Source organism: Gopherus flavomarginatus, chromosome 1 (assembly GCF_025201925.1).
Source record: "Gopherus flavomarginatus isolate rGopFla2 chromosome 1, rGopFla2.mat.asm, whole genome shotgun sequence".
Taxonomy (NCBI): Eukaryota; Metazoa; Chordata; order Testudines; family Testudinidae; genus Gopherus; species Gopherus flavomarginatus.
In genome coordinates this window covers 339,575,525-339,601,754 of record NC_066617.1, presented here as the reverse complement: position 1 = coordinate 339,601,754, position 26,230 = coordinate 339,575,525, and the positions used below count along the sequence as shown (strand labels likewise).

The 26,230-nt window shown below is 40.2% G+C and overlaps 1 protein-coding gene and 1 pseudogene across 1 annotated transcript; both read right to left on the bottom strand.

Moving 5' to 3' along the window:
- Window positions 1–4,435: 4,435 nt before the first annotated feature.
- Window positions 4,436–12,442, bottom strand: LOC127036848 (collagenase 3-like). Its single transcript, XM_050928108.1, has 10 exons — window positions 12,320–12,442; window positions 11,983–12,224; window positions 10,940–11,088; window positions 10,716–10,841; window positions 9,328–9,489; window positions 8,588–8,705; window positions 7,604–7,737; window positions 7,081–7,240; window positions 6,433–6,536; window positions 4,436–5,480 (listed from the first exon to the last, which is right to left on the bottom strand). Exons 1-10 carry the CDS (start codon window positions 12,440–12,442, stop codon window positions 5,380–5,382), a joined length of 1,419 nt encoding a protein of 472 aa, XP_050784065.1. The 3' UTR covers window positions 4,436–5,379.
- Window positions 12,443–15,567: 3,125 nt separating this feature from the next.
- Window positions 15,568–25,779, bottom strand: LOC127043824 (interstitial collagenase-like; annotated as a pseudogene).
- Between the last annotated feature and the right edge of the window lie 451 nt (window positions 25,780–26,230).

Sequence of the window (26,230 nt, the reverse complement as noted above, 5' to 3'; positions counted from 1 at the left end):
CAGAGTGGGGCCAGTGGGCAGCCATGAGCTATCCCACCCAAAAGGAGGCAAGAGAGAGGTCTTCTGCCAGAGAGGCAAACTGCCTTCCAGAGCTCCTTGGTGTGCTGGTAGGACTGCAAACTGCTGCACCCCTTTAAGGGTACAGTGTAGTCATGTAGTTGTGGCTGTCCAGGTCTTCTGGCCAGCACATAATGCAACTTTCCAGCATCAGTATTTCATATTTTTATCTAACTTCTCTGTATGCCAGATGTATTTGTCCCAAATAAGGAACATTGAGTTACTAATAGGAGGTGATGACTCTATCAAGATGACCTCAAGCCTTTGTGATTAGGAGAAAAGCTGAGACTTTTCAGTGGCCTCTTGACTATCGGGACTATTGTGGACGATCATCTTCCTGGTCACAACTCATGTCCCTTTGTCCTTTGAACTACAAAAGTACAAAAATACTTCCTCACCCATTCACACGTCTCCTTCTTACACTTCCTCGAGATGCACAAGGTCTCTTAAATAATATAAGAATTTACAGAACTATTACCACATCTGGGATACTGGGTGAAAGGTTACTCTATCAAGGCTCAAAGTCAAGCTGCATCAAAGCTACTTATTAATGCTGTTAACATAAAGCTAATTTTTACACTCTGTGTCTCCATGACTATATGCCTATATGTCACGCACAGGTCTTCTGCATGGCAGTAAAGGCCATGGCAGTCTTTCATCTCATTAACCCTATCAATTCTATGATTGCTGTTAACATGGGGCTATGGTTGTCTCTGATTGTCTCAAGTCATGGACTCCCATTTGTGATTTTTATGGACTTTGGGAGGGGGACAGAGTCGTCCTTAAGTGTTTGTTGTTTATTGTGCACATTTAACTAGATATCCTTTTTCTAAGGGGGTTTACTGATATTTCAAATTTATGTGGAGGGAACTGATTTTTTTTAAATGGGGCTTTTTGTTTGTTTTTGGCATCTATCATGCTTCAATCGGATCTTTTCTTCTGCTTCCTTTAAATATTTGACTTGTCCTTTTCCCAAGAGCTGCTTTTCATATTTAATTCTGGTAAGATTGGGCCTAGTGTGTGGGAAAAGGGGCTGCTCTTCATACATTCATAGATTTTAAAGCTAGAAAAAACCATTACATCATCTAATCTGACTTCCTGTACAACACAGGCCATAGAATTTCACCCAGTCACTCCTGTATTGAGCCCAATAACTTGTGTCTGACTAAATTATATCTTCCAGAAAAACATTCAGTCTTGAGATGAAGACTCTCTCACTTTTGTAATGCCCCAGCTCTTCTGGAGGCTGTTGGATCAGGAGAGCAAAGGAAGGAAGCAGCATAAGTTGGCTGCTCAGATGTAGCCTTATGGTATTTACAATATGTGGAGGGGGACATTAAAAAAAGTGGGGAGCCTGAAACAGATGCTCTGAGAGCAAGGGGTCTAGAGAATTCCAAGAACTCTCAGGCAGTTGAAGTGAGCTGAGCTCGAGCTCAGAATGGTTTTGGGGGGAAAGAGGAAAAGAAAAAAATCATCAGCTTCTCCTCTCCCCCCAAAGTTCTGCTGCGAGCAGGCCAAAAAGCCAGTGGTTGAAATGATTGGTGGAATCTGGAGAGAAGTTGCACAGTAATGGGAGAGAAAGGCCAGAAGCAAGCGAGGCAGCAACTGCACCAGAAAAGAAGGGACACAGAAGGAAGCCAGTGCACAGGGACCCTGGCGGCTGATTTGTGGCATTGAAGAAGCTGAAAGGGAGAAAGTCCAGGTCAGGAGGGACAGGAAAAAAAGAAATAGTACGAACAATAGGGATAGTAACAAAAGGAACTGTCGCTAGAAAGAGGAAAGGCAGTGGTATAAGGGTAAAGGGCTAAGTTAAAGGAAGAACAGTACAGTTATATAAGAGGCAAAATAACTAGATTTTTAAATTATATGCAGTGTTGTTGTAGCTGTGTTGGTGCCAGGATATTAGAGAGACAAGGTGGGTGAGGTACTATCTTCTATTGGACCAACTTCTGTTGGTGAGAGAGACAAGCTTTCAAGCCTACAGAGAGCTCTTCAATCTGGGAAAGGCAATCAGCGGGTCACAGATAAATACAATTTGGAACAGAGTGTTTAGCATGAGTAAATAGCACATATTTCAAAGGACCATTAAGGTAAAGTGTTAGTATCAGTTTTTTGTTCTTTATTTATCATTCAGGCTAGAAGGAAATTATATACACTTCAGCTAATTTACTAGTAATTGTCATTTCTTATATTCTGTGCAATCAATCAATTTATACATGGTTCTTGTTCTACTTATTGGGCCAACAGTGAATATTTTTTGCACAATAAAGCAAACTATTTTAATAAATTGTGAAGGGAAAACAGAATTCTACTGAAAAATCAAATTATGGGTAAAAAAAGTAATTATTAAAAATCCCAAGTTCTGTTACCTGATTTCTTTTGTAAATACCCTGTACAGTAGAACCTCAAAGTTACAAACACCTTGGAAATTCATAATGCCGAACAAAACGGTTGTTCTGTCAAAAGTTTACAACTTAATACAGATTTTAAACTTTATTACGAAGAATGTTGCTTTCCCTTTGATTTTTAGTAGTTTACTGTTAACAGAATACTGTATTGTATTTGCCTTTTATTATAATTTTTTTTGGCCTCTTCTGCTGCCAAATGAGGTGTGTGTTTGACTGATCAGTTTGTAACGGGTGTTCATAACCAGCGGTGGCTCTAGGCACCAGTAAAGCAAGCAGGTGCTTGGGGCAGCCCATTTCCAGGGGCAGCAGGTGGCAGGGATCCAGCCTGGGAGCTGAGAACCAACAGGGGGCCCTGGGAGCTGTAGTTCCTTGGTTAGCTCCCCCTCTATAGAGCTAGTCCTGGAGCAGGGAAAGAACTACATTTCCCAGCATTCCTTTGGCTGCTATCAACTGGAAAGGGAGGGGGAGGGAGTATGGAAGCTGAAACTTCATGCTGCAGCTTGCTGTGAATGGAGAGCTCACTGCTAGTGTGGAGTGGCAGTGTGAATGGGGAGCAACTATGCCCAAGGAGCAGAAGGCTTTGGCCCAGATATCCTCTTCAGAAGACATCCCCAGACTGGATTAGGGATACTGGTGTGACTTCACCTTGCAGCCCCCAAAGGAGAAGTTGGGTGGACTAAATGGACACTGCCCCTCTCTTATCTGAAGCCTAGCAAGGGAGGTATGTGGATCCCACTAGAATTTAAAATGAAAAGTAAGGGAGGGGAGGCTCTGGACCTGGGCAGCTTTAAATGCAGTACCAAGCCTGTAGGAGGATTTCCACTTCTGAGCCATGGAAGCAGAAATTGACTTTTCTTTTCCAGATTTAGCTAATATTCAGAAAGGGAATCTAGCACCTGCCTTCCAGATTTGAACACCTAAAAATTCAGGAGTGCTCAAGCTCAATTTGGGCAGCTGTTACTTCATTTCTCCTAAATCAAATGTACTGATCCACTGTAATTTGCTGTAGAAAAAGTAGGATAAAATTGAACAAGAAATGCTTCCCAGTGGTTTTTAGGACTGGAATTGCTATTTTCAACAGCCATTGCCTTTTTTTTTTTTAAGTTTTATTTGTTTAAAAGGAAGATAGTGATATTGCATTGGCAAATTCCCCATAGAAACAAAGTGGGACAAAAGAATAATAAAGGCACCTCAACTTTTCCTCATTTATGGAGGACAGTCTTATAATATGCATCTAGATATCCTCCAATCACACAAGCTGAAAACTGTTCCACTTTACTGCAGTTCTGTAACCATATGGGAACCAATCCTGTCTGTGTTCTGTGCATATCCAAAATTCCTGCTAAATGACCCACGCTGGGAGCAAGTTACCAGTGACCCAGGGCTGGGGTGGAAGGAGGGTGCAGGAGGGTAGGGGGAGAGCCCAGGGCTGGGGCGGCAGGTGGAGCGGGAAGAGCCCAGGGCTGGGGCGGCAGGAGGTGTGTGGGTGGGGGGGAAAGAGGGAGCCCAGAACTGGGGCAGCATGGGGTGTAGGGGGGGAGAGCCCAGGGCTGGGGTGGCAGGGGGTGCGGGTGAGGAGGGAAAGCCCACAGCTGGGATGGCAGAGGGGTGCAAGTCAGGGGGGTAGAGCCCAGAGCTGGGGCAGCAGGGGGTGCAGGTGGGGGGGGGATCCCAGGACTAGGCCAGCAGTGAGGTGCAGGGGGGAGCCCAGGGCTGGGGTGGGGGCAGCCAAAATTTTTTTTGCTTGAGGCGGCAAAAAACCTAGAGCCGGCCCTGTTCATAATGCTGAAGTTCTGCTGTAGTTCTCTTTTGCCTTTTTGGCATGCACTAGTCCATATTACTGAATAAGACTCAAAATTCACTTTAATTCATTTAGTTTATTTAATACCTTTTAAAGTTGAAAAGTAAACATAGTCATGCATTGTTTGTTTTGACTAAAGAAACAGTGGACTCATAAGGCACTGGAACAATTGAAATAAATATAAAATGGATTAAAAACTTTGACTTTAAAAACACCAAAAGGTATAATTTTAACATTTTGAAATGGATAGTCAGATTGTCAGCTGTTGTAAATCAGCATCACTCCAATGAACATCAGTGGAGCTGCGTCAGTTTACAGCAGGGGTGGATCAGGCCTGGAGTGCTCGCAATTGATCTATATTAGAGCTAGATTGCAGCCTCCTTCCCTGAGTATCTCATAACTCTTGGTGTTTGCCATCTCTTCCTGGTTTCTACAGTGTCATTCAGGCTAATGGTTTCCTCTGAGCCTGGTTTAGGCACCTTGCTGTTTCGCCATCCTCACTCTGGCTTGTTGTAAAGATGCCATGGTCAGTGGTTTCCATGGGGACACACCAGTATGAAAACATTTTCACATTCCATAACTCCAATATCTCAAGCTGGTATCTCCACACTCCTGGTATCAATCCTGCTGTCCTGACCCATTCTTTACATGTATGAAATCCCAAAGATCTAATGGAATTTTTCCTAAGGTAAGGGCTGCAAAATTAGCCCTAATTACTTAAATAGTGGTCACCACTGGTATGTTTCTGAGAGGTGCCAAGAACCTCTTACAAGATGCTACACACCCTCAAATTATTGGAGTTGTTTGTCCTTGCCATCTCACAGGATGCATTCAGCATCTTGAAGGGGGATCTGGTTTGGTTCTGCATTAATTTTAAATGGTCTAATGTCCCTTGAAAGGCTAATCATTTTCTTCTCTCTCCTCCTATTAAATTAATTCAGTTCCAGACTGACATAAGCTATATAGTTCCCATATATACAGTATAGATTTGGTGGTAGATAAACAGAGTTTCTTCACAGAATCATTCTCTATAAATCCCTATTCCCACAATAATATTTCCATTTGCTGTAGGCTGTTCTACAGCCTGCAGCATGGTACCCAAGTTGAAAGTGATTAGCACAAGAATATGGAGTTTGTTTTCAAGACACGAACAATTCTTTTACTCCAAATGCTATATTGAAACTGCAGTGGTCCGTTGAAAAAGTAGATGTAACCTATGGGGGAAAAGACTTGTTAAAAGGAATTGCAATCAGAAATGAATATCATTTGGGGGTTTATTAACAGTATTATTTGAAATAAAAATAAATCCTGGATTTTCAGACTAAGTCTATTCAGCAGAATGATTTGCTATTTGAAACTCTGAGCTAAATTTTCAAATTGGCCTCATTCTCGCGCTTAAATTGGTCCCAACGGTCAATATTTTGATGCTCAGAAGCTCAGTTCTTCTCTTTTTACATAGCATATGCTTGTGAAAATCATGTGGTTACTCATTTATTTAATTCCCTGACTGTCAAATGCTATTTAGAGATGATATAGTCTGGTCTCAGAGACATGGACACATTGCATAGAGTTCTGATGCTGAATTCTGACCAGGTTCTACCAGAGACCTGTTGCGTGGTTCTGGAAAAGATACTTCATCTTCCTTTCTAAGTTTCCCTCCTACAAAATCCTAAAACCTGCCCACCAAACTCACTCTTTTGAATATGTAAAGCACTGTACAATTAAAAAGGAAGAAAACAATTTAAAATCTCAGGAAATAATACATAGTGATTACAGCTGGCTGAAAATTTTCAAATGGAACACTTTTCCATCAGAAAATGTTGAATGACTATCACAAGAACAATATTGATTGCATGGAAAATTTTGACAAAATCTTTGAAACATTTCCTTTCTGTAAGATCAATGTGCTTTGATTCAACTTTATCAGTTTGATTTTTATATATTATGTTACTTGAAATTTAATATTTCTATAAGATCAAAATGAAATATTTTTAAACAAAATGGAATAAGGTTGTTAAAATTTCCAAAAAGAATTTTTTTCAGAAATTTAATTTCACAGGAAAATTTCAACTTTTTGTTTTGATTTGGGATGGAAAGAAATTTGTAAATGCTGGACATTCTGAATTTGAACCAGTTCTAATGATAGTAATGAAAGGGAAAAAATACCATTTTTTTGGTAGACTGCATCCACTCTATTGCCAATCCCTGGGAATTCTTCCTCTATCAGTCTGGGGTAGCCTTTTTCCATAACTTGGTTTTCTTCATCATAGCTATGTTAAACAGGGAAAAAATACAAATTCAATGAACTTGCATGACTTGCAATCTAACAAATGTCCTATCAGCTTTAGGTACCTTGTTCAAAGATACCCAAGTTGCAAATAGCTGGAAGTCACTAGATTGTCTATGCCAAATGAAATGGTGAGTTTGAGTTCAATTCTCTAGGCCTCCTTATACCAGAAACACAACCTCAGCTGGTACAAGAACAATAAAGGTAAATTTTTAAAGGTTAGGTAATAAACTACAGAACTGAAAGGCTAGATTGTACCTGGATTGTACCTAGATATATAGAGGTGATAGTGCTGCATGTCTGTCACTGGAGCAGGTAGGCAGAAAGTGTCAGGGGATAGATGTAACATTGGCTCCAGGCCCACATCATTAACCAGCACAAGAAAATTAGAACAAAGTGGACCAAATCTGCTGCTAGTTTATGGCAGCAGTAACTTGAAATCCTGTGCCACACAAAACAATTGGCCCTTTTGTATGCAATTAAGCTTGGCAGAATTGAAAATAAGAACTAGTAAATCTCTAACATACCTCCAGTACTTGTCTCCAGTAAAAAAGACAGTCTTGCCAGTGTCTTTAATGTGGACAGCCCCATCTATTGTTTTCATCTCTCTGGGGAATCCCAATTCATATATTTTTTTAGGGTAACCTTCAACTATGTCATAGCCATTCAGAGCCCAGAATTTCTTGCCTGTAAATAATGATGACAAAACGTTTATATTTTATAAGAATCAATGGAAAGGTATTAGAAGAGTAAAACCCAGCAATAGTGATTACATTGTTATTATCTGACATTATTAGTTTTATGTGACTTAGATTATATGGGGCCAAATCCTCACCTGGTGTAAAATGAAGCCATTACACCAGATGAGGACCTAACCTTCTACTCTAAATTCTGCACTCTCTAGTCCATTGAAGATCTTGTAGTGTTGCATGGGATGAAACCAATGGAAGTTTTGTTTGAGTGAGGACTGTAGGATTTAACCCTAAGTAGCTTTATTAGATGAGACTGATTAAGATACTTCCACTTTTCTGCCATTTGCAAAAGGCTTACCCCTAAATATGAACACATGATCTTTCATGGGGTTTTCATAGGCAGCATCAATCTTGTTTGGAAGTTCTGGCCAAAATGACTTAATTAACACCAGTTCTGCTTCAACCATCTGAGGATGTAGGCGCCAGAAGAACCTAATTCAGAAAGAGAAACTTTTTATCATCTTCTTCATGGTATGGCATGGTATTGTTTTCACAGTGTTTCACAAATATTAACTAATTTGGGTTTCTCAGTCTTTTCTATACTGTGGAGCACATTTTAATTCAAGGAGAATCTTATAGACCATCATCTCCTCTCCTAGCCATGATGGTTCAGACTACCTAGCTCATTCATAACATAAACACTTTCATAGGAGAGAAAAAACTGATGTTTTGATTTCATTTTGTCCAACTTTTTTCCCTTATGAAGAGAAAGTACAGATAATGCGGCAGTGCACCATGTAGGATTACTGTGTGCAATGCAATTTTGCACAGAAAGTTAAATAATTTCTGAATTTTGGAGAAAATCCAGTGCAATCCCATGAAACGGTAAATATGTCTGCTTGGCCATGTGGAGACTGAGCCCCATTCACACCAGTTTCAGATCAATATACTGTAACTGCATTGACTTCCAGGAATTCTTGATTGTCACCAGTGTGATGGGGAGTCAAGCCCATGTTTATGTTATAAAGGCTGTTTAAATGTGAATTGCTGTACAGCCCTTACAGTCATTTCTGTTGATTTCACAACCTGTTCTGGTTGTGCTTAGTAAAATGATTAACCTCTAAAGGAGAAAGTTAACAGATTTTTTTGGAAGATAGAAAAAGATCTAATCAATTTTATTTTCAGAAACAAATGATAAAGTAAAAGAAATTAAAAAGGCTTTTGGGCCAGTTTCTTTTCTCAGTTGTACCAAGTGTAGTTCTAGTAGTGAGTTGGCTGGGCCCTATACAGCAAAAGAAGTGTATGTGTAAACCACACGTTGCATCATTTATTGTTGTCTCACCTGTCCTTGAAGATCACCATTTCTCCTCGAAGTTCTGTTATTGCATCAAGTGACAAATTGTCATCACATTTCTCTGGAGTTTTGGGGTGTTTAGGGTTGGGATCTCTGTCTCCTGCACCTGTAACCGTAAATTATAACTTAGCTTTGGCTGCTTTTGTTCTTCTTCCATGTAAGATAACTATGTACTAAATGGGACACTGAAGAGTTCACCAGTGCCAGAATGAATACAACCATCAAGGACAAACTGTCTGGACTAATTATATTCGCTTTCCCTTCTTATTCTTCTTCTGGCAAATCATGTCCCTATATTTTGAGGTTTAGTTACGTTGCAAAGATATTTGAGGCTAAAACTAAATGGGTGCAATTGACACCATGTCTTTAGGGCCTCTGAGAAGATTGCTTCCTCCCAAGGTCTCCCCTATGGGCATTTCTGTTTCTCCTACTTCATAGTCTTCTATCATCCTCCCATGGGAGACAGCTCAGAGACCTTAAGTCCACTATATCAGGTAACCAACTAGCAGCAATCACCTGTGCACTTGATGCAGTTTCTGCCTGACTGTTTAATGTGGGTGTCTTCAGACCCTGAGGTTCCCAGGATCCAGGGTTTCTATCTTAATTTACCATGGCAGTGACCATTGAGCAATAAGAACACCAACTGCAGATTGCTAACCCTAAGGTAAATTGCAGTGCAAAATGTACATTCCAGGATACATGGATAAAATAGCAAAAGGAAGACAAACCATAGAGAGCTTGGATCCCTTGCACATCATCGTCAGGAAGCAAGAACCCAGTGTTGCCAGTGTAGGTGTAAATAGGGAACATCAGAGCTCCCGGGTCTCTGGAGTGCTCAAGTCCCAAAGAGTGACCAAATTCATGGGCAGCCACAAGAAACAAGTTGTATCCTATAAGAAAGCAAAGCAAAAGCAAAAATATTTGTTAAAACAATATACACATGTATCTGAATGGAGTTTATTGCCTGATCCTCCTCACAATGTGTTTTTTGCACTGATGATACAAAACAATTAGATAGATCTCTAAATCTTCTAAGAAGTGAACATTCATGAAATAATTAGCCCTAAATATTATTAACTCCATTTTACAGATGGGGATGCTGAGATACACAGTCCAATCCTGCTGTCTTCATTCAGGACAATGGGAATTTTGTCTGAGTAAGGGCCTAATAGCCTGAGCCCCTTAAGCTTTCTCTTACACTAAATTGTATTTGAAAAATATCTCACTATCACCAACCCTAGTTCAACTCAACCATTTTAGCAATGTTGGAAGTTGTAGGGTGAAACTCTGGTCCAATGAAGTTAATGGAACTTTTGCCAGGATTCCATCCCTTGTGTAGATAGTCCATTGACCATCAATGCTATTTCCAGCATTGGATCAATTAAATCTGTTCCCAGCAAAGCTAGATGACATGGTGCTGAAAAACAGTGTTCACAGTTGAAAAAATGTTAGTGACAACTGGATCCATTTTTCAAAAATGGCTCCTTGTGCAGACAAGGGCAAATATTTTCAAACTTCATAAAAGTGGCCTGATTTTCAGATATAGTGAGTATCTACAACTCCCACTGGCTCTACTGGGGGTCGAACCATCTGTCTGATATCCAAGCTGGATACCCTCAAATTGCAAGTGAAACAATGAGATGTTTGAATAGTAAAAAACCCAAACTGCCTTGTTTCTCTGGGTTCCTGGGTCATGTGATACATTATTCTGGTGTGTTCAGACAACTGACAGGTATTTTAGAAGAGAGTTGCAAATTCTAAATTTTAACACAAATAATTGTTTTGTCCATAATTCATGCAAGGCATGTACCACGCTCCTATCTACAATCTGAGATTAAAAACAGCTCCCTGAGACTTCAGTAACCAGACACACAACATGAATAATAAAAAACAAATAGGGAACAGTCAAAGCAAACTGTTCACAAACAACATGTAGGATGAACATTATCCATCCAAAGTATCTAGCAAATATTCTGAGTAGCAAATACATTTTATGAAATCAGGATGAGATTGTGAATGATTTGCTATCCAAAAGGGACAAAATTCATAACCAATATGATTTGAAACAAATAGTGCATCCAGCTCTAGTTAAAGTGATCTTTAGAACATATGTTACCTCTGGAATCAGTTGACCAGGTTTCATCATCGTCAAAATGGGCATCTCCTCCATAATTTGGTCCAGGAGGAAAAGCATGAGCCAATAATCCAGAAGGTCCATCAAAGGGATAAAAGTCACCATGTTCTACAAAGCAACATTTAAAATACCGACAGTATTTACATCTAATTTTTAAACAGGTGAAAATATAATTAAACTGCCAAAAAGTAATCTCTTTCTGTTACCTTTAGTTCCAAAGGAAATCATGATATCAGCAGTGCCACTACGAATTCTAGTAAAGTTCAGTGGTGTCACTTCAGACCAAACCTTGAATGCCTTTTTGAATGCTCTGTCCACTTCAGCACGTGTCAGATCTCGAGTGTAATTCACAATTCTATCAATCAGATAAAGTATCTTCAATTAACCTTTCCACAGGGCCAAGGAACTTTGCAATGAACCTCCATGAAAACCTACTTTTGACTGGGAGACAGCCATTTCTCAAAAGCTATCCCTAAAGTGTACTTATCTCAAAACAAAGAATTGGATTACTGATGTATAGTACTCCAAATATAAAACTATACATTTCCATCTATCAGTGTCATTCAGAAAGATAATGACCTAACAGTTTGGGATTCGTTTTTTTGTTTGTTTGTTTGCCATTATTATATGCACTAGAAAAACCCCAGAAAACTAAAAGTATGTTCTTTATTAATATATTTTGTATAGATAATATGGGACTTTATTCAGTATATTTTACTATACATATTTTGAAGAGATATGAAATATCTCATGCACCTGACCATTCTGGAGAGACAATACGTGATCGAGGGGACATTAAAGAGATACAGTGGTCATCATTACAAAAAAATGTTTAACAGCTTACTACATAGCATTATCAGAGATACCACTTTTATTTCCATATTCAATACATAAGGAAAATAGCCCTCTCTCTTTCTCTTGTTTACCACTCTTTGGTTTCTGGCAAATAGTGACTTTTTAATGGCATCATTGTATCATATTGTGATAACAGAGTTCATTAAAGAAATTTAGATAGGCCCTGATCCAAAGCCCACTAAAGTTAATGGTAAGAATCACATTGACTTGCATGAGCTATAGATCAGGGCCATGTAGATTTTAAAACTGCAACATGAGATTTTTACAAAGTCTGAACTACCCTTTCTTCTTGCTGAGCTTGTCAACCTAATATACAATATAATGGCTGTTGAACAACAATATAGCAGGATAACTTGAAAATATGAAACAACAACACTAACTATTATAATTTTACCTGTATGTTAAATTATTTTTTGACCATTTTAGTTTTCTAGGGAAAAAGTTGTATTCCCCCACATCGGGGACACCACATCTTGGCTGTTGCATCAGCTCATATGTTTCTTCATCTAATATGCCAGTCACCTCCAGCCCAAAAAAAGACTGCATTTCTCGAAGTTTGGCTGCCACGGAGTTGGCATTCTTCTTCCTTATGCCAGCAGGACTGGAACGTAGGTTGTAATGTGTCTTTAGATAGCGCTAGGGAAAAAAATAAAATAATATTTCCAGTTTCCAAAGAACAAAGGCAATCAAACAGCCAACCTTAATATGTGAAGACTGATTTTATACTGTACCTCTGCAAACTGGAGGTCTTCCGTTGTGAATTCATCACTGTCTTCATGAGGAATAGGCAGTGTCAAACAATATGACAAGCCCAGCAAGAAAAGGAAGGCAGCTGCAAGGCTTGGATGCATCATGCTGAATTCTTGGGTTCTGAAACTCTGATTTTTAGAGTGTATATACCTTTACTTTTATAGACCTAAACTGGTGAGTCATCTCTTGTGGACAAGTTAGAACGTCCTTGTCATTGCAAAGTAAACATGCTTACACAGCTGCTTTATTTCTTCATTCCAAGAAGTCCTGGTTTGGGCATCTGTGGTCCCACTAAGGGTTTAGAAACTATATCTTTATATAAACATGCTCTCAGCATATTTACAGATGCTGTGGGAAGTATTGTGAAGAAGCAACTCAGCATTATTTCATTACTTTGCAATAACGTACACTGACCTACTTTTTTGCCTTTGATAGGATAATTACTTTCCTTTTATTTTGTCAAAGTGACACTATATGACAAGCTCTGTGAACAGATGGATTGTCTTAAAGTAAAATAATTGCATTATTTTAATGTCTATCCTAATTCATTAGCATGTCAATTGTTAAGCAAACTTACCGTCTTGATTCATAAGACAACAACAATGTGGAGTATACTATATAACTAACATGCTCCTGTTTTGGGGTTTCTTTATTTGTTTTAATTTTTAGTCTAAAACTATAACAGCAATTTTGTTGCTGGAATCATGATAGTAGTTGGTCTCAGTACAGATCAGAATCATTTACAGACACATTTTCAGAAATGGATTTGGATGACCCAGATTTTGGCTACCTAGTTGAGATGTATCTGAAAACACAGCAACTGAAAATCAGGATTCACTTTTGAAAATGCTGGCCTTAGAGAAGTGTTTGATCAATGGCAAATATGAGCCTGTAAAATGGCCAGTTCATGGAATCTGACTCCCTTAAAAACAATAATATAATTTATGTGGGATACTGTCATAGGTCCATTAGGCACACAGTTACTGCAGTCATGTGGGCTGTGTAAAAACTTAAATAGGTAGATTCTGTTTGTGTACAAGGCATGATAGAAGCATGTGATTACGATAATTTACAGAGCACAAGATGTAGTGAAACTGGTAATATGACAGCAGTGAATGCTACAGAATTTTTGAGTTTGAGGTTACTCCTTTTCTCCATAAAGTCAACTCAATCTCAGCTCATTCTGCGCTTTGGAAAATAGACTGGCTACCATCATTGATTCTGTCCATGTCACATTACATATTCTTACTTGCCTGTATGTCAGATCAAAGTTCTCTCAGTGTTGAAATTCATCCACCACCTTCATTTAGTCTGATCTTCCATCAGAGACTTTATACTACACAACACATCTCAGCATAATTCAGCATGTTGATGAAACAGGATCCAGTGAAGCTAAATAGGTAAAAATTCAGCCAGTTTCTCAAATGACAAATAATCTTTTATCAAGAGATGACAAATTGCAAAAATAGATGAAAGTGGGTGGAATTTTGTGCTGGATTATTTAACGGCAAGTCTGAACCGATGCTAAATATAGTCATAGCAATTAGAGATGGAAAACACCTATTAAATCATCTTGTCCATTCACCTACAAATGCAGGATTTTCCCTTTCTAATATGCTGATGAGGACACTGAAGCGAGACACATATGCCAGAGTATAGTTAAATGTGGAGGCCTTTGTTTTTTTAAACTATTAGGCAATGAGAAACACCTCCCTGGACTACCCAGCAGAGCTGTTCTAGTGTGGAATTTAGCTGGGCCCTGGGTTCAGCTGATAACAGATGACACCACTATTAATGTTAAAAACATCCCATGAAGAGGGTTGTGAAATAAAGCTTAAGGCGGGTACTGAGTGTCATAGGCCTTGTGCTGGTTCTTTGCACATAGGTAAATTTCATCCAGTACAAACACGCCAGCACAAACTGTGACAGCGACAAACACCTGTCAGGAATGATTCAAAAGCAAAGACCGTGCCAAGAAAATGGTTTTAAAACAAGTTAAACAAATGAAAATAATTGAAGCTGTGTCATTTTGATTTATTCCAAACCATCAGTGCCCAAAATAGCATTAGAAGGCTTTTTTTTCCTGTGACCCTAAGCTGGCAAACAGTGAACTTTAGACAAACAAACAGAAGCGAATAGGCCACTTTGTCAACCTCTGCTATAAGAAGTTAACTTTAAAATAGAAACATCTCTAATACTTAGGGCTAGCTCACTATATTCAGTAACACTTTGCTTCCTAACATCTCTGTATGATAGGAAAGTATTAAAAGGCCTATTTTACAGCTGAGTAAAGTAAGTACTGGAGCAGTTAAGTAGCCTGCCCAGGTCACACATAAGGGCTGTGCTCCTGCAACTATACAGGCAGATAACTGCATCCATGTCATTTAAATGGGGCTCCACCCACTTCTGGGAATCCACTTGCAGGATCAGGGCCAAGGAAAGTTGGGAATAGAACCAAGGACTCTTGGGTTCTAGTGTCCTGGTCTAACCACTGCATCCTCATTTCACTTGCAGATAGTTGCCAGGGCTATCTAATAGAGCTGGTTAGGAAACAGTTTTTCTGTCCCTGGAAAACATTTGAGATTTCAAAAAATGTTCCCATCACGAATCAGGACAAAAATTCAATCTCCACAATGTTTGCACATTGACAAACCATAAACATTTCAGTTTGGATCAATCAAAATGCTTTGTTTTGATCATTTCAAAATGTTTCATTTTTATTTTGGCCATTTTTTATTTTATACAAGTTTTTGTTTTTTACTATAATTAATTCACAGTCAACACAAGAAGTTGTTTTGAGCTGGGAAACCAGAATTTTTCATTCTGAAAATGTCAAAATAGGCTGATTCAACAATTTTGAAACTTTTTTTAAAAAAATTTTTAGTTGAGAAATTCATCAACTGACTTTTTCCCATAAACAGTTTTGGTTTTGACAATTTAACTTTAAAACAAAACAAAACAGGAAAACTATTCCTCAGAATATTCCTGTCCCATTCTAGTATCTGAGCTACTATAGTTTTTATTTTGCTTCAGCAGTGAATGTATTGTACTAGCTATGTGGTATCTCTTGGCAGTTGTTGACTTTTTAATGGCAATCACAGTACATACATGTAGACTTTGTCATTAAGAACTAGAACCCATAGGACTACTAGTTTGACATGTTCAACTGACTCACTTGTCATACTTACTGACTGAGAAGTTGGTTAACAGCACAATATGCAGTTTGCACTCAAAATGTGAAGAACACACTTATGGCAGATTGCTTTGATCCATGGAAGAAATAGATGGAACCTACAAGAAAAGAAAATCAGTTTAAGAATCATTGCAGCCATCATGTTACTTATTCTTTAAGAAGGTAGAAATATTGCTCTCTTTCATTCCAGTAGGTTTATCACTTTACTAGTTTGAACAACGTAGCTACAAAGTATCGAATGATCTCTCTGGCTGTCACAATATTGGAAAACAACCACCTTGTAGGCCAGCCAACCTCAGCTCACCCTTCTTCGAAATGGGAAGGAATTGGTTTGGTTTATAGTATTCTTTTTAAAAAAAGGAAAACAAAAAGCCAGAGGATACAGTAATAGTGCAAAACTTAATTTTCTGTATTGTTTTTGAGACTTCTAACACATTACATTTCTATTTTAAAGAATTCTAATATTAACATTAATCCAAAAATCTATTTCAACACTGTGTTGGTAGCACTAGGCCTCTTTTACATAATTAGAGCTTGTTATGTTTTAATGCACTAATTTCTGTATGTCAGTCTCTGGGCACATCCAACCATTATGGCAAAGCATTCTTACTAGCATGAAAATTTACCATTTTCTTGGTATGCTGCATCAATTTTATTTTCAATTCCTGGGAAATCTTTCTCTATTAGTTTTGGATAACCATTTTCCACAGAATGACGTTGTTCATCATAGCTGTAATAAAAATGAACAGGAAAAAACAAATTGAAACAGATTATCTAATTGACCATGATTCAACAGTTCTTTTAAGCTGAGACAGCTCAGGGTGGAGACATATAGTGGGAAGGAAGGGAAAACCTTGCACATCTAATGCCTGTGCTGTATCTGTTCTGTGGATAAATTGAGGAATTTGATCTCCAAGTTCATGGATTCTACACCTTCCACAAACTCTAAAATAGAGATATTAAATATAGAGCCGGCACTAACCTTGCTGAACCCAAATATTTGGATTGAATTGACAACACAAGCAGGTCACCCAACTTCATCTCCCACCAATACTATACCTCCAGTACTTGTCTCCAACGAAAAAACTTGGTCTTTCCAGTCTTTGTATCATGAAACGCAGCATCTACCTTCTGGGGGGCTCTTGGAAATCCAAGTTCATAAATCAGAGGGGTAGCTGTGTTAATCTGGATCTGTAAAAGCAGCAAAGAGTCCTGTGGCACCTTATAGACTAACAGACGTATAGGAGCATGAGCTTTCGTGAGTGAATACCCATGCATCCAATGAAGTGGGTATTCACCCACGAAAGCTCATGCTCCAATACATCTGTTAGTCTATAAGGTGCCACAGGACTCTTTGCTGCAAGTTCATAAAGTTTCTTGGGGTAGCCTTCAAGTATGACATGTCCTTTCAGAGCCCAAAATTTCTTTCCTACATGAAGTATTGATGAAAGGAAAAACGCTGTATAAATTTAGTGATACAAAATCAATAGGGGAATTTTCAAAAAAACAGAGGTGAGCATCAAGAGCAACCCTACACTTTTCTATTCCATCTAAGTTTTTGTATCTCACATACTGTTGCAGAATCTGAGCAACTGAGAGAAGCCTGCCAGGGTGGCACATGATTCCGTCCTTTCTCAAACCAACCTCAGGCACTATGGCCATGAACTCTTGATGGGATGCATTCAGATGGTACCAAGGATAAAAATATAAACTCACCTATTTTAATATGAAGAAATTGCCAAAAATAGATTAAGGACACAATCCTGTGGGATCTTGTCCTTAGTCTACTTTTGGCACCTTCTTTGTATTAAAAGAGATGAGCTTGCACTTGTCTTAATTTAAGCCAGTGAGTAGTGCCACTGGCAATACGTACATGCATAAGTGTTTGCAGGATTGTGGTCTTAATTAGGACAGTGGTTTATTCAGGTTATAGAATTCCTCTACCTCTACCCTCTGCTCCTGTAGTCTCAGAGGTGGGAAGGCTTTGTTTGGACCAGCAGGAGAAAGAAAACCCTTGACCCTTTTAAGAATTGCACCCTCCTTTTTTCCTCCTCTCTTTGTGGGCACTCAGCACTACTTGTGGGTTTGAGGGGTGGAGTAAGGAGGCTCTGTGTCTGATTGGTTGGACAGAAGGATGAAGAGAAATCCTATTGGCTCCCGCACCCGCAAGAGGAGGGTTTATAAGCCCTTCCCACTGCCTCAGGGTGCCATTCTGTGCTGGGAAGAAATGCTCCTGTCCCCCTCGTGTCCCGTAGGATTAGAGCTTTGGGCTTTGCTATGGATATTCTACTAGTCACCTTTTCTCGGCCGGGAAGGAATTTTTCCCACATTTTCAGATTGGCCTAGGCAATGTGGGTTTTCTCATCTTCCTCTCAGTAGCACAGAAACAAACATAGTGGGTAGAGTAATGCTGTAAAATTCATTTGTTGCAAATTAGCAGGTGCTCAGTACAGGTGCTTGTTCAATAGTAAGCCTGATTCCCTGAATAACCAGAATTGGAAGTGGATTGGGAAAAGGCATTTCCTAAAGAAGATGAGGGATTGGGTTGAGCCTCATAATGTCAGGTGCAGCAAGAAGACAAACCCCCTCCCTCCCCACTCCCTTTGTATAAGGGTGTTGGGGTGCCAGCAGTGTTGTGGGACCACATTAACTGTGTGGAGGGGGAGAAAGTGGATGACAGCCCTCCCCCCGGTGATATAGATGACAGAAGGAAGAATAACCTGCACTGGATGAGGTATTGCTGGGTAGTTCCCAAGTGTGTAACATAATAAAGTTGAGGCCTAATTAAACCACATTCCTGGTGTCTTGTCCTTCATTCCTTGCAGAGCCAAAACCTGCCATTGACTTCAGTGGGAGTTGTGAGGTGCACAAGTAATTCAGGATAATGTCAAAAGATTCTGCTGAATCACACTAACATTGAAAATTAATGCTATCATCAGCGCAGACTGAAGACAACAGGCTGTCCTTAATAAAAACAAATAAAAAAAAAAGCTGGAAAAAGGTAGCTGTTGAAGTGAGGGCTACTGTGAATGTTTGTTTTGGGGAATTTTGAGAAACAAGAACAATATTTTGTTAAAGCATTTAAGTAAAGGAAAAAAGAATCATTCAAGCCCTGGTTTTTGTTTGCCAACCACAGTTATTTTGTATGTTCAGCTGCTATTTTGAAAAGAAACTTTCGACTCCATTGTAAAATCTCTTCAGAAAAACATTTTAGGAAGAAAGAAATAGAAATTCTCACAGAACATCTGGTGCATTAAGTTTTCAATGGAAAAACTACAAGCAAGTAGTAAACTTACCATTTAGGATTTCAATTACTGGTAAATTATTGCCCAAATGAGGATTTAAGAAAACTCCTATTGCTGCCTGTAGAGTGTATGTTTTCAGCCTGCAGAGATGATCTTTATCACAGGTGGCATACAAATAAGTATCTGATATTTCTCTATCACAGTGAGGAATTGTGTTGAATGTTTGTTTACTTTTTCAAAAGTTCAGTCCTTCACATCTTGAAAATAAGTTATTGATCATTTGTATACAAATTGCATAGCTAATTTTCCAAGTCAAGAAGGACTATACACATCTAAGCAGAGACCCAAGCATTGGGCAAATCATTCATATGATTATTATTTGTTGTTTTTTATGTAGCACCTAACCTTCAGTCATGGACCACTGTGCTAGGAACTGTACAGATATTTAACAAAGAGACAGTCCCTGCTCTGAATGGCCACATTTACACTTTGGATGGTTACATGAAAGCAATATAAGTAAAATAAAATGGAATTCTAGTCTGAAGGCAAGGGGAAAGTTACTTACCTCTAAACATCAACACAAGATCTTGCCCGGTCGTTCGTAAGCTGCATCAATCTGGTGTGGAAGATCTGGCCAAACTGAATTAACAACAGGTGCATTTTCTCCTGTCAGCTGAGAGGTTTGATGAGAGAAAAATCTAATTTTAAAAGCAAAAATACATACATACATTGATATTCATGTATTTATGTAAATAATCTTCAGATTAAAGAGGGAAAAGATAGTGGAAGATGTATGCAGAGAATGCAAAGGAGCTTGATACTAGGAATTACTAACATGATGCCAGGGATAGGTTAAGAGTAAGGAATGTCCTGTGGAATGACAATAACTAGCACTGTGAGAACATTTCCAAGTTCTCTTTATGAGGGGGTTGTGACTATTTTGTGACCATTCATGAACTAGTCTGAATGGGTTTGTTGGCTCTGAAGCTTATAAAGTTTGGAATGAACCCAGCTTTCCCAGGCTTGAATGTCATTATGAGCCAAGGTTCAATGGGTTCTTGCATGTTCACACTGGTTTTGCTAGTTCATCCTGAACCACAAGGAGGAATGGTAGTCACACTGAGAGAATGTCATGTGACTTTCCTCATGTGACTTCTCCTAGTAAACAAAGTTCAAACTCAAAATTCATTGATGAACAACAGCCCAAGTGTATCAGTATCTCTCCAGTTGGGGCCAAATTTGGCACCTAGTTTTTGGTGAACAACTCATGAAAAGTAAAAGGTTCTGATTTACAAATGCAGGTCAAATTTCAACTAATGCTAATTCTGAATAGGTCAGTCTGATTAAGGCCGCTAGGTGCTACCATCATACAAAAAAATAACAAAATAATGATTCAAGTATTTTGCACAGGTCAACTTTAATGCTATAAAGCACCATGCACACCGACAGGATAGTGCTAATGCAGTTAATGAATTCTGCAATATGTAAATAGAAGTTATAGAAAGGTACATTTCCTTCATTCTTCCTTCCCTCTCTTCTTTTACACTCAACACAAAAATAGGTGCAGAGGTGCAATAATAAATGGCAGTACTTTGGGGATAAAGTTTGGAAGGCTTTGTTCTCTGCATGGTTCCTCAGTAGGATGCACTCACCATCTCCTGTTTTGTGGCCTTAAAAGTAACTAAGCGGATAGCTGCGGAATGAAATGCAAATGGTAGGGGTGAATTTCATTGGCATTTACATGTCCTTAATTGATTATACACGTTATAGTTAGTATGGCAACACCCATTTTTTCATGTTCTCTGTGTATATATATATCTTCCTACTGTGTTTTCTACTGCATGCATCCAATGAAGTGGGTTTTAGCCCATGAAACCTTATGCTCAAATAAATTTGTTAGTCTCTAAGGTGCCACAGGTACTCCTCATTCTTTTTGCTGATACAGACTAACACAGCTACCACTCTGAAACCTTTTCCCCCATGTATCTCTGTAATGGCATCTGCTGAGAAGTTCGGATCACATCTCTCTGGGACTTTGGCATTCACTGTTCTTTCTTCTGGACTTGCAAATATTGAGATATGTGACGTTCACTCAGCCGTTACCTCTGGCACAGCAGACACAGTGCTTCTGTTTCATTTCTGTGATCAAAACCATCTGCTGGTAAACAGGATTAGTTGGGAAGGTTAACGTGCCACAGAGAAATAGTTTGGAATGATGTTGGTAGGCAGACATGACAATAACTGCAAAAACAACATGAGCTTCCTGAGAAACGCTAGTTAACTTTCACACAATACCATAAAGAGCTTGGATGCCTTCCACATCGTCTTCGGGAAGAACAAAGTCCCTAGTTCCAGTGTAGGTGTAAAGAGGGTACGTTAGAGCTTCACGATTGCTGGAGTGGTCTAGTCACAAAGCATGGCCAATTTCATGAGCAGCAACTGTAAACAGATTAAAGGCTGCAAAACAACAAAGCCAAATCAGAATTAGCCAAAGCAATTCATTTTACAGTCTATACTACAAAAGTGGCTGGGAGTGTCACTGGCTTTCACTGAATTAGATGTGTGTCCCAGACCCTCCCATCAAAGCACACACACACCCATGCTGAAACACTCCCTCTTTCATAATGGACCCATGAACAAAAACTCCCCCTTTAATTGGCACATAAATGACTTCCACACTCCCCGGTGCTCCTAGATGGGCTCTCTCCAAGATTCCCTGAAAGAGGGTCCTGACACCTTCCTCACTTTCTCCTTATTGGGATATTTATGCTGCTCTTTTTTTTTCTTCTTTCTTATGCTGTTTCTCCAGGAGACCAGACAGCACCAGTGCAGTGCACATCAGAACACTGAATTAACAGACCTAACAGAACATAAGAACGGCCATACTGGGTCAGATCAAAGTTCCGTCTAGCCCAGTATCCTGTCTTCCAACAGTGACTAAAGCCAGGTGCCTCAGAGGGAATGAACAGAACAGGAATCAAGTGATCCATATCCTGTTGCTCATTCCCAGCATCTGGCAAACAGAGGCTAGGGACACCATCCCTGCCCATCCTGGCTAATTGTCATTGATGGACCTAAAAACAGCTGATAAGATTAATGCAATAGGCCAAGTTCTAACACGACACGTAAACCAGGTCAAACCACTCCTGAGTGGTGCAGGGTCTAAATCAAAGCAGATTGTAGCCCATAGAATTTTAAAACACTAATAGCAACTTCCCACAGTCACCTTTTGTTTCAAAAGAGATCATGATGTCAGCAGTGCCAAAGGAGAGCCTGAAGAAGTTAAGAGGAGTCACATCAGTCCAGACTTTGAATGCCTCCTGGATTGCTTGGTCCACCTCTTCCTGGGTCAGATCAGGAGTGTAATTCACAATTCTGTTCATTAGCACATGCATGGGTTAGAAAACCTTTCTGTCAACTCATGGCAGAATATTTGAAATGAGTGACATGCACGACCTCAGAATTTTTCTGATGCTTGTCCTAAAGTGTAAAATATAATGTCCTGAATAAAGGTCATACTGCAAGGAATGTTTACAAGTACAATAAAACCTTTGCTGTCTCTTAGTTTTGCTTCATAGCAAGATTATTTATTAAACGTGTTTAAGGCTGATGAAGAAAGTACTGACTATTAAAAACAGCTGTGATATCTTTTAACAAGACTATTCAAATTCCAGACATAGATAAATGTTAGAAATAGAGCTTGTTGTAGAAAAAACATTTAGGGAGAAGGGAGAGGGAAGATATGCAAAATAATAATAATAATAAAAAAAATGTAAACCAGAGGTGAAAGTAAGCCAGTCCGGTTCAGTATGGTGTACCAGGAAGACCTGGTTCGCTGTGCTGGACTGGACCGGCTTCTCCAGGAGTGATTTAAAGGGCCCAGGGCTCCAGCCACTGCAGCGAGTCCTGGGCCCTTTAAATCACCACCGGAGCTCCAGCAGCTGGGCTCAGGCAGGGATTTAAAGGGCCTGGAGCTCTGGCCCCTGCAGGGAGCCCCAGACCCTTTAAAGCGCCGCCAAGCCCCGCTGCTGGAGTTCTAGTGGCACTTTAAAGGGCCCAGGGCTCCCCGCAGCGGCTGGAGCCTCTGGCCCTTTAAATCACAGCCGGAGCTCTGGGGCTCCTGCAGCCAGTCGCGGGCAAGGACTTAAAGGGCCTGGTGCTCCCTGCAGTGGCAGGAGCACTGGGCCCTTTAAATCCCTGCCCGAGCCCTGCCGCCCCAGGATAGCAGCGACCAAAGCCCCGGGCCTTTTAATTTGCCCCTGAGCCCCAGGGGCTCCGAGCCACCTCTGCAGCTGGTAGCTCCAGGGTGATTTAAAGGATTTGGGGCTCCCAGCCACAGCCGGAGCCCCAGGGCCTTTAAATCTAGAAAGGCTCCGCCTCTTCCGGTTGAGGTCATGCCCCGCTCAGCACTCCAGCATACCGATAAGTTCTTTAAGTTACTTTCACCCCTGTTGAAAACCAAAATCTTTTAGTTTTGTTAAAGATTTTTAACAAAAAACAATTAAGGAAAATGGAGAGTTTCTGTGAAAATTTTGTTGCTCCAAAATAGCTATGAATTAAAAATTTCTGAATGAGAAGTCTTGAGCAGTTCCAATTAGACACCATAATATACATCTATTTCCCTCTCCTCCTGTCCTGGAGGAAAAAGCATTGTGCCTATGCAATAAGTTAGTTCACACTGCTTTCCAGTGACAGAAGGCCCAGTTCTGCTCTCCTTGCTCAAAGTAAGTAGAACCGTACTCTGTGAGTAGGCCAAATAATGTACATCTCATGCAATTATTTGACAATCTGAGTGGGGTGGTCTTTCAGCTCCCCCCACCTTTTTAAAATTAAAGTCCGTTCTGCTCAGTAATTACAATACCTATGTATCAAAGACGGTGTTAGCAATCCGAATACTACAAAGTCAACTTGACATTTTCAACCCAAAGAAGCCTAAACTGAATTAATCTGGCAACATTTACCATCAAAAAATGATTCCTCCATCTCTAAAATTTGCCCAACTTCATCACCGTAACCAAAACTTATTATGCATTTTTGTGCTTGGACAATATATGTATGTACGGCACCTAGCACAATGGGTCCCTGAACTCACTTGGCACTTTTTGGAGCTACCATAATACAATAAATGCCAGATAGGACCACTGGATTTAGTTTTGAATTTATTGAACTTCAATTTCCACCCACTTATGCCTTGTTCTGTAAGGCTGAAAAGCCTCCCACCTTCAGATATCTTTTCCATGTGTTATGTACTTATGCACCAGGGGTGGGCAAACCTTTTGGTCCTAGGGCCATATTAGATACAGAAATTGTATGGAGGGCCGGGTAGGGAAGGCTGGGGGAGGCTATACCTCCCCAAACAACGAGGTATGGCCTCTGTCCAGCCCCCCAGAACTCTCACCCCCATCTAACCCCCCCTGCTCCCCACCCAGGACTCCCACATCCTATCCAAACAGCCCTGCTTTCTGCCCCCCTGACCATCCCACCAAGACGCCTATCTCCTAGCCAATCCCTCCTATTCCCCAGCTCCTGACCACCCCCAGGACCCTTGCCCCTATCCAATTCCCTCTGCTCCCCACCCACTGACCACCTCTGTGACCCCCACCCCTATCCAATCTCCCCTGCTCCCTACCCCTGACTGTCCCCCTATCCAACCCTCTCTGCTCTCAACGCCCCACATTACCTGTGGGGTGAGGGAAAAGGGGCCTCAGTCCTTTCCCTGTGTGTTTCCCCTGTTCGTTTGGCTGCTCTCCCTGGCGGTCGGGCAGTGCTCGCTCCCTGTCTGGGCTTGGCTGCTGGGGACTAGGGACAAGCATGCTGCAAGTGGAGGGGGGCAAAAGAGGATGGGCCAGGGGCTAGCCTCCACCCTGCTCCACCACACTGCCGAGGAGTTGGGCTGGCTCCTCCGCAAGCCTGTCCTGACCCCACTCCCTGGCAGGAGCTCGGGGGTCAGAGGGAAGGGTCCTGTGGGCTGGATGTGGCCCATGGGTCATAGTTTGCCCCCCTTTGCTATAAACAGTGACTAAGTCATTTCTCAGACTTCTCTTCAATAAGCTGGATAGATTGAGCTCCTTAAGCCTTACATTGTATGGCTTGTTTTCCAGTCCTTGGGTCATTTTTGTGGCCCTCCTTTGAACTCTCTCCAGTATTTCCACATCCTTCTTGAAATGTGGAGAACTGGACATAGTATTCTAATGGTGGTCTTACCAATGTAGTATACAGAGGCACGATCACATCCCTACTTCTACTTGATATTCCCCTTTTTATATATCCAAGGATGACATTAGCCCTTTTTGCCACAGCATTGCACTGAGACTTCATGCTCAGGTCATTGTCCACAAAAACCTTTAAATATTTCTGGATTATTATAGGTATGTTGTAAATATATGCACACAAATTATATAGCGTTGATTTTTAGCAATAGCATCAGCAGCAGAGAAGCAAGAGACTCTTTTTTCTCTAAGAGCTATAGAAATCAATTGTCCAACAAAAACAGAGAACTAAAAGGGGGGGAGGGGAATGCACATTATAGCAGACTCCTTTTACCTGTATGTCAAGTTATAAGATGGCCATTGATTTTCCTGGGGAAAAAAGTTGTACTCTGCCACATCAGGGACACCACATCTTGATTGTTTCATGAGATCTAAAGTTTCTGAATCCAGTCAACCATTTATCTCCTGGCCAAAGAATAATTGCATATGCTGGAGTCGACATGCCAGGGAGCCTAAGCTTCTTTTCTGTACAACGTCTGCATTAAAGGGAGCTTTGTAGAAGGCATCCAGATAACTCTGAAAGGATATGAGAAACACGACACTTTGTGAAACAAATATAAGATTAATGAAGAAGAATGTGGGTTAGATGAGCTAGATACCTCTGCAAAGTCTTGGTTACTCTCCATGGTGGCATCAGTTTCTAATGTTACCATTCTAGGAACTGGCAATGGCAAACAATGTGTCAGACAACAGAGTAGGAGGGCAACGGAAACAGACATCTTCATCTTTATCATGTATGATTACCGAATAGTGCTGAACATCCTTTTGTAGGGAAATTGCCTTTTATAATGAAAAATATTGAGCATTTGACTCATCTCCTATCCACATGATGCTGGTACATCCTCCCTCTAATTCAAGGACACAAATGGTCTGTATCACAGTCTTTTACAAAAAGTCAAAGCCTGTGGTTTAAAAGTAAAAAATAGTGAAATCTCTTTTTCCTTCAGGTCTCTGTCTCATGGAAGGTAACTTTTTTTCTACAGAACTGGCGTAACACAAGCAGTGAGTGACAATAGTAAACACACACAGCGTACCGCTTTCTAAACTGGAGAGACCACCTCTACTGTAAAAAGATATTAAAGTCCCAGTTCTTCTTTGGTCTCTCTGCTGACTGACCCAGAAAGCTGTTTAGAGTTACATTGTGGTGTATTTAGATGAGGACTGACACCACCCACTAATTTCACA

What these genes read in the sequence shown, in the direction of transcription:
- LOC127036848 (XM_050928108.1), bottom strand. Translation starts at nt 12,442, where the DNA reads ATGATGCATCCAAGCCTTGCAGCTGCCTTCCTTTTCTTGCTGGGCTTG. An exon ending in TCATGTGTTCATATTTAGGG is followed by an intron (nt 7,241 to 7,603) that starts GTAAGCCTTTTG and finishes CATTATTTACAG; the next exon opens with GCAAGAAATTCTGGGCTCTG. An exon ending in ACTGGAGACAAGTACTGGAG is followed by an intron (nt 6,537 to 7,080) that starts GTATGTTAGAGA and finishes TGTTTAACATAG; the next exon opens with CTATGATGAAGAAAACCAAG.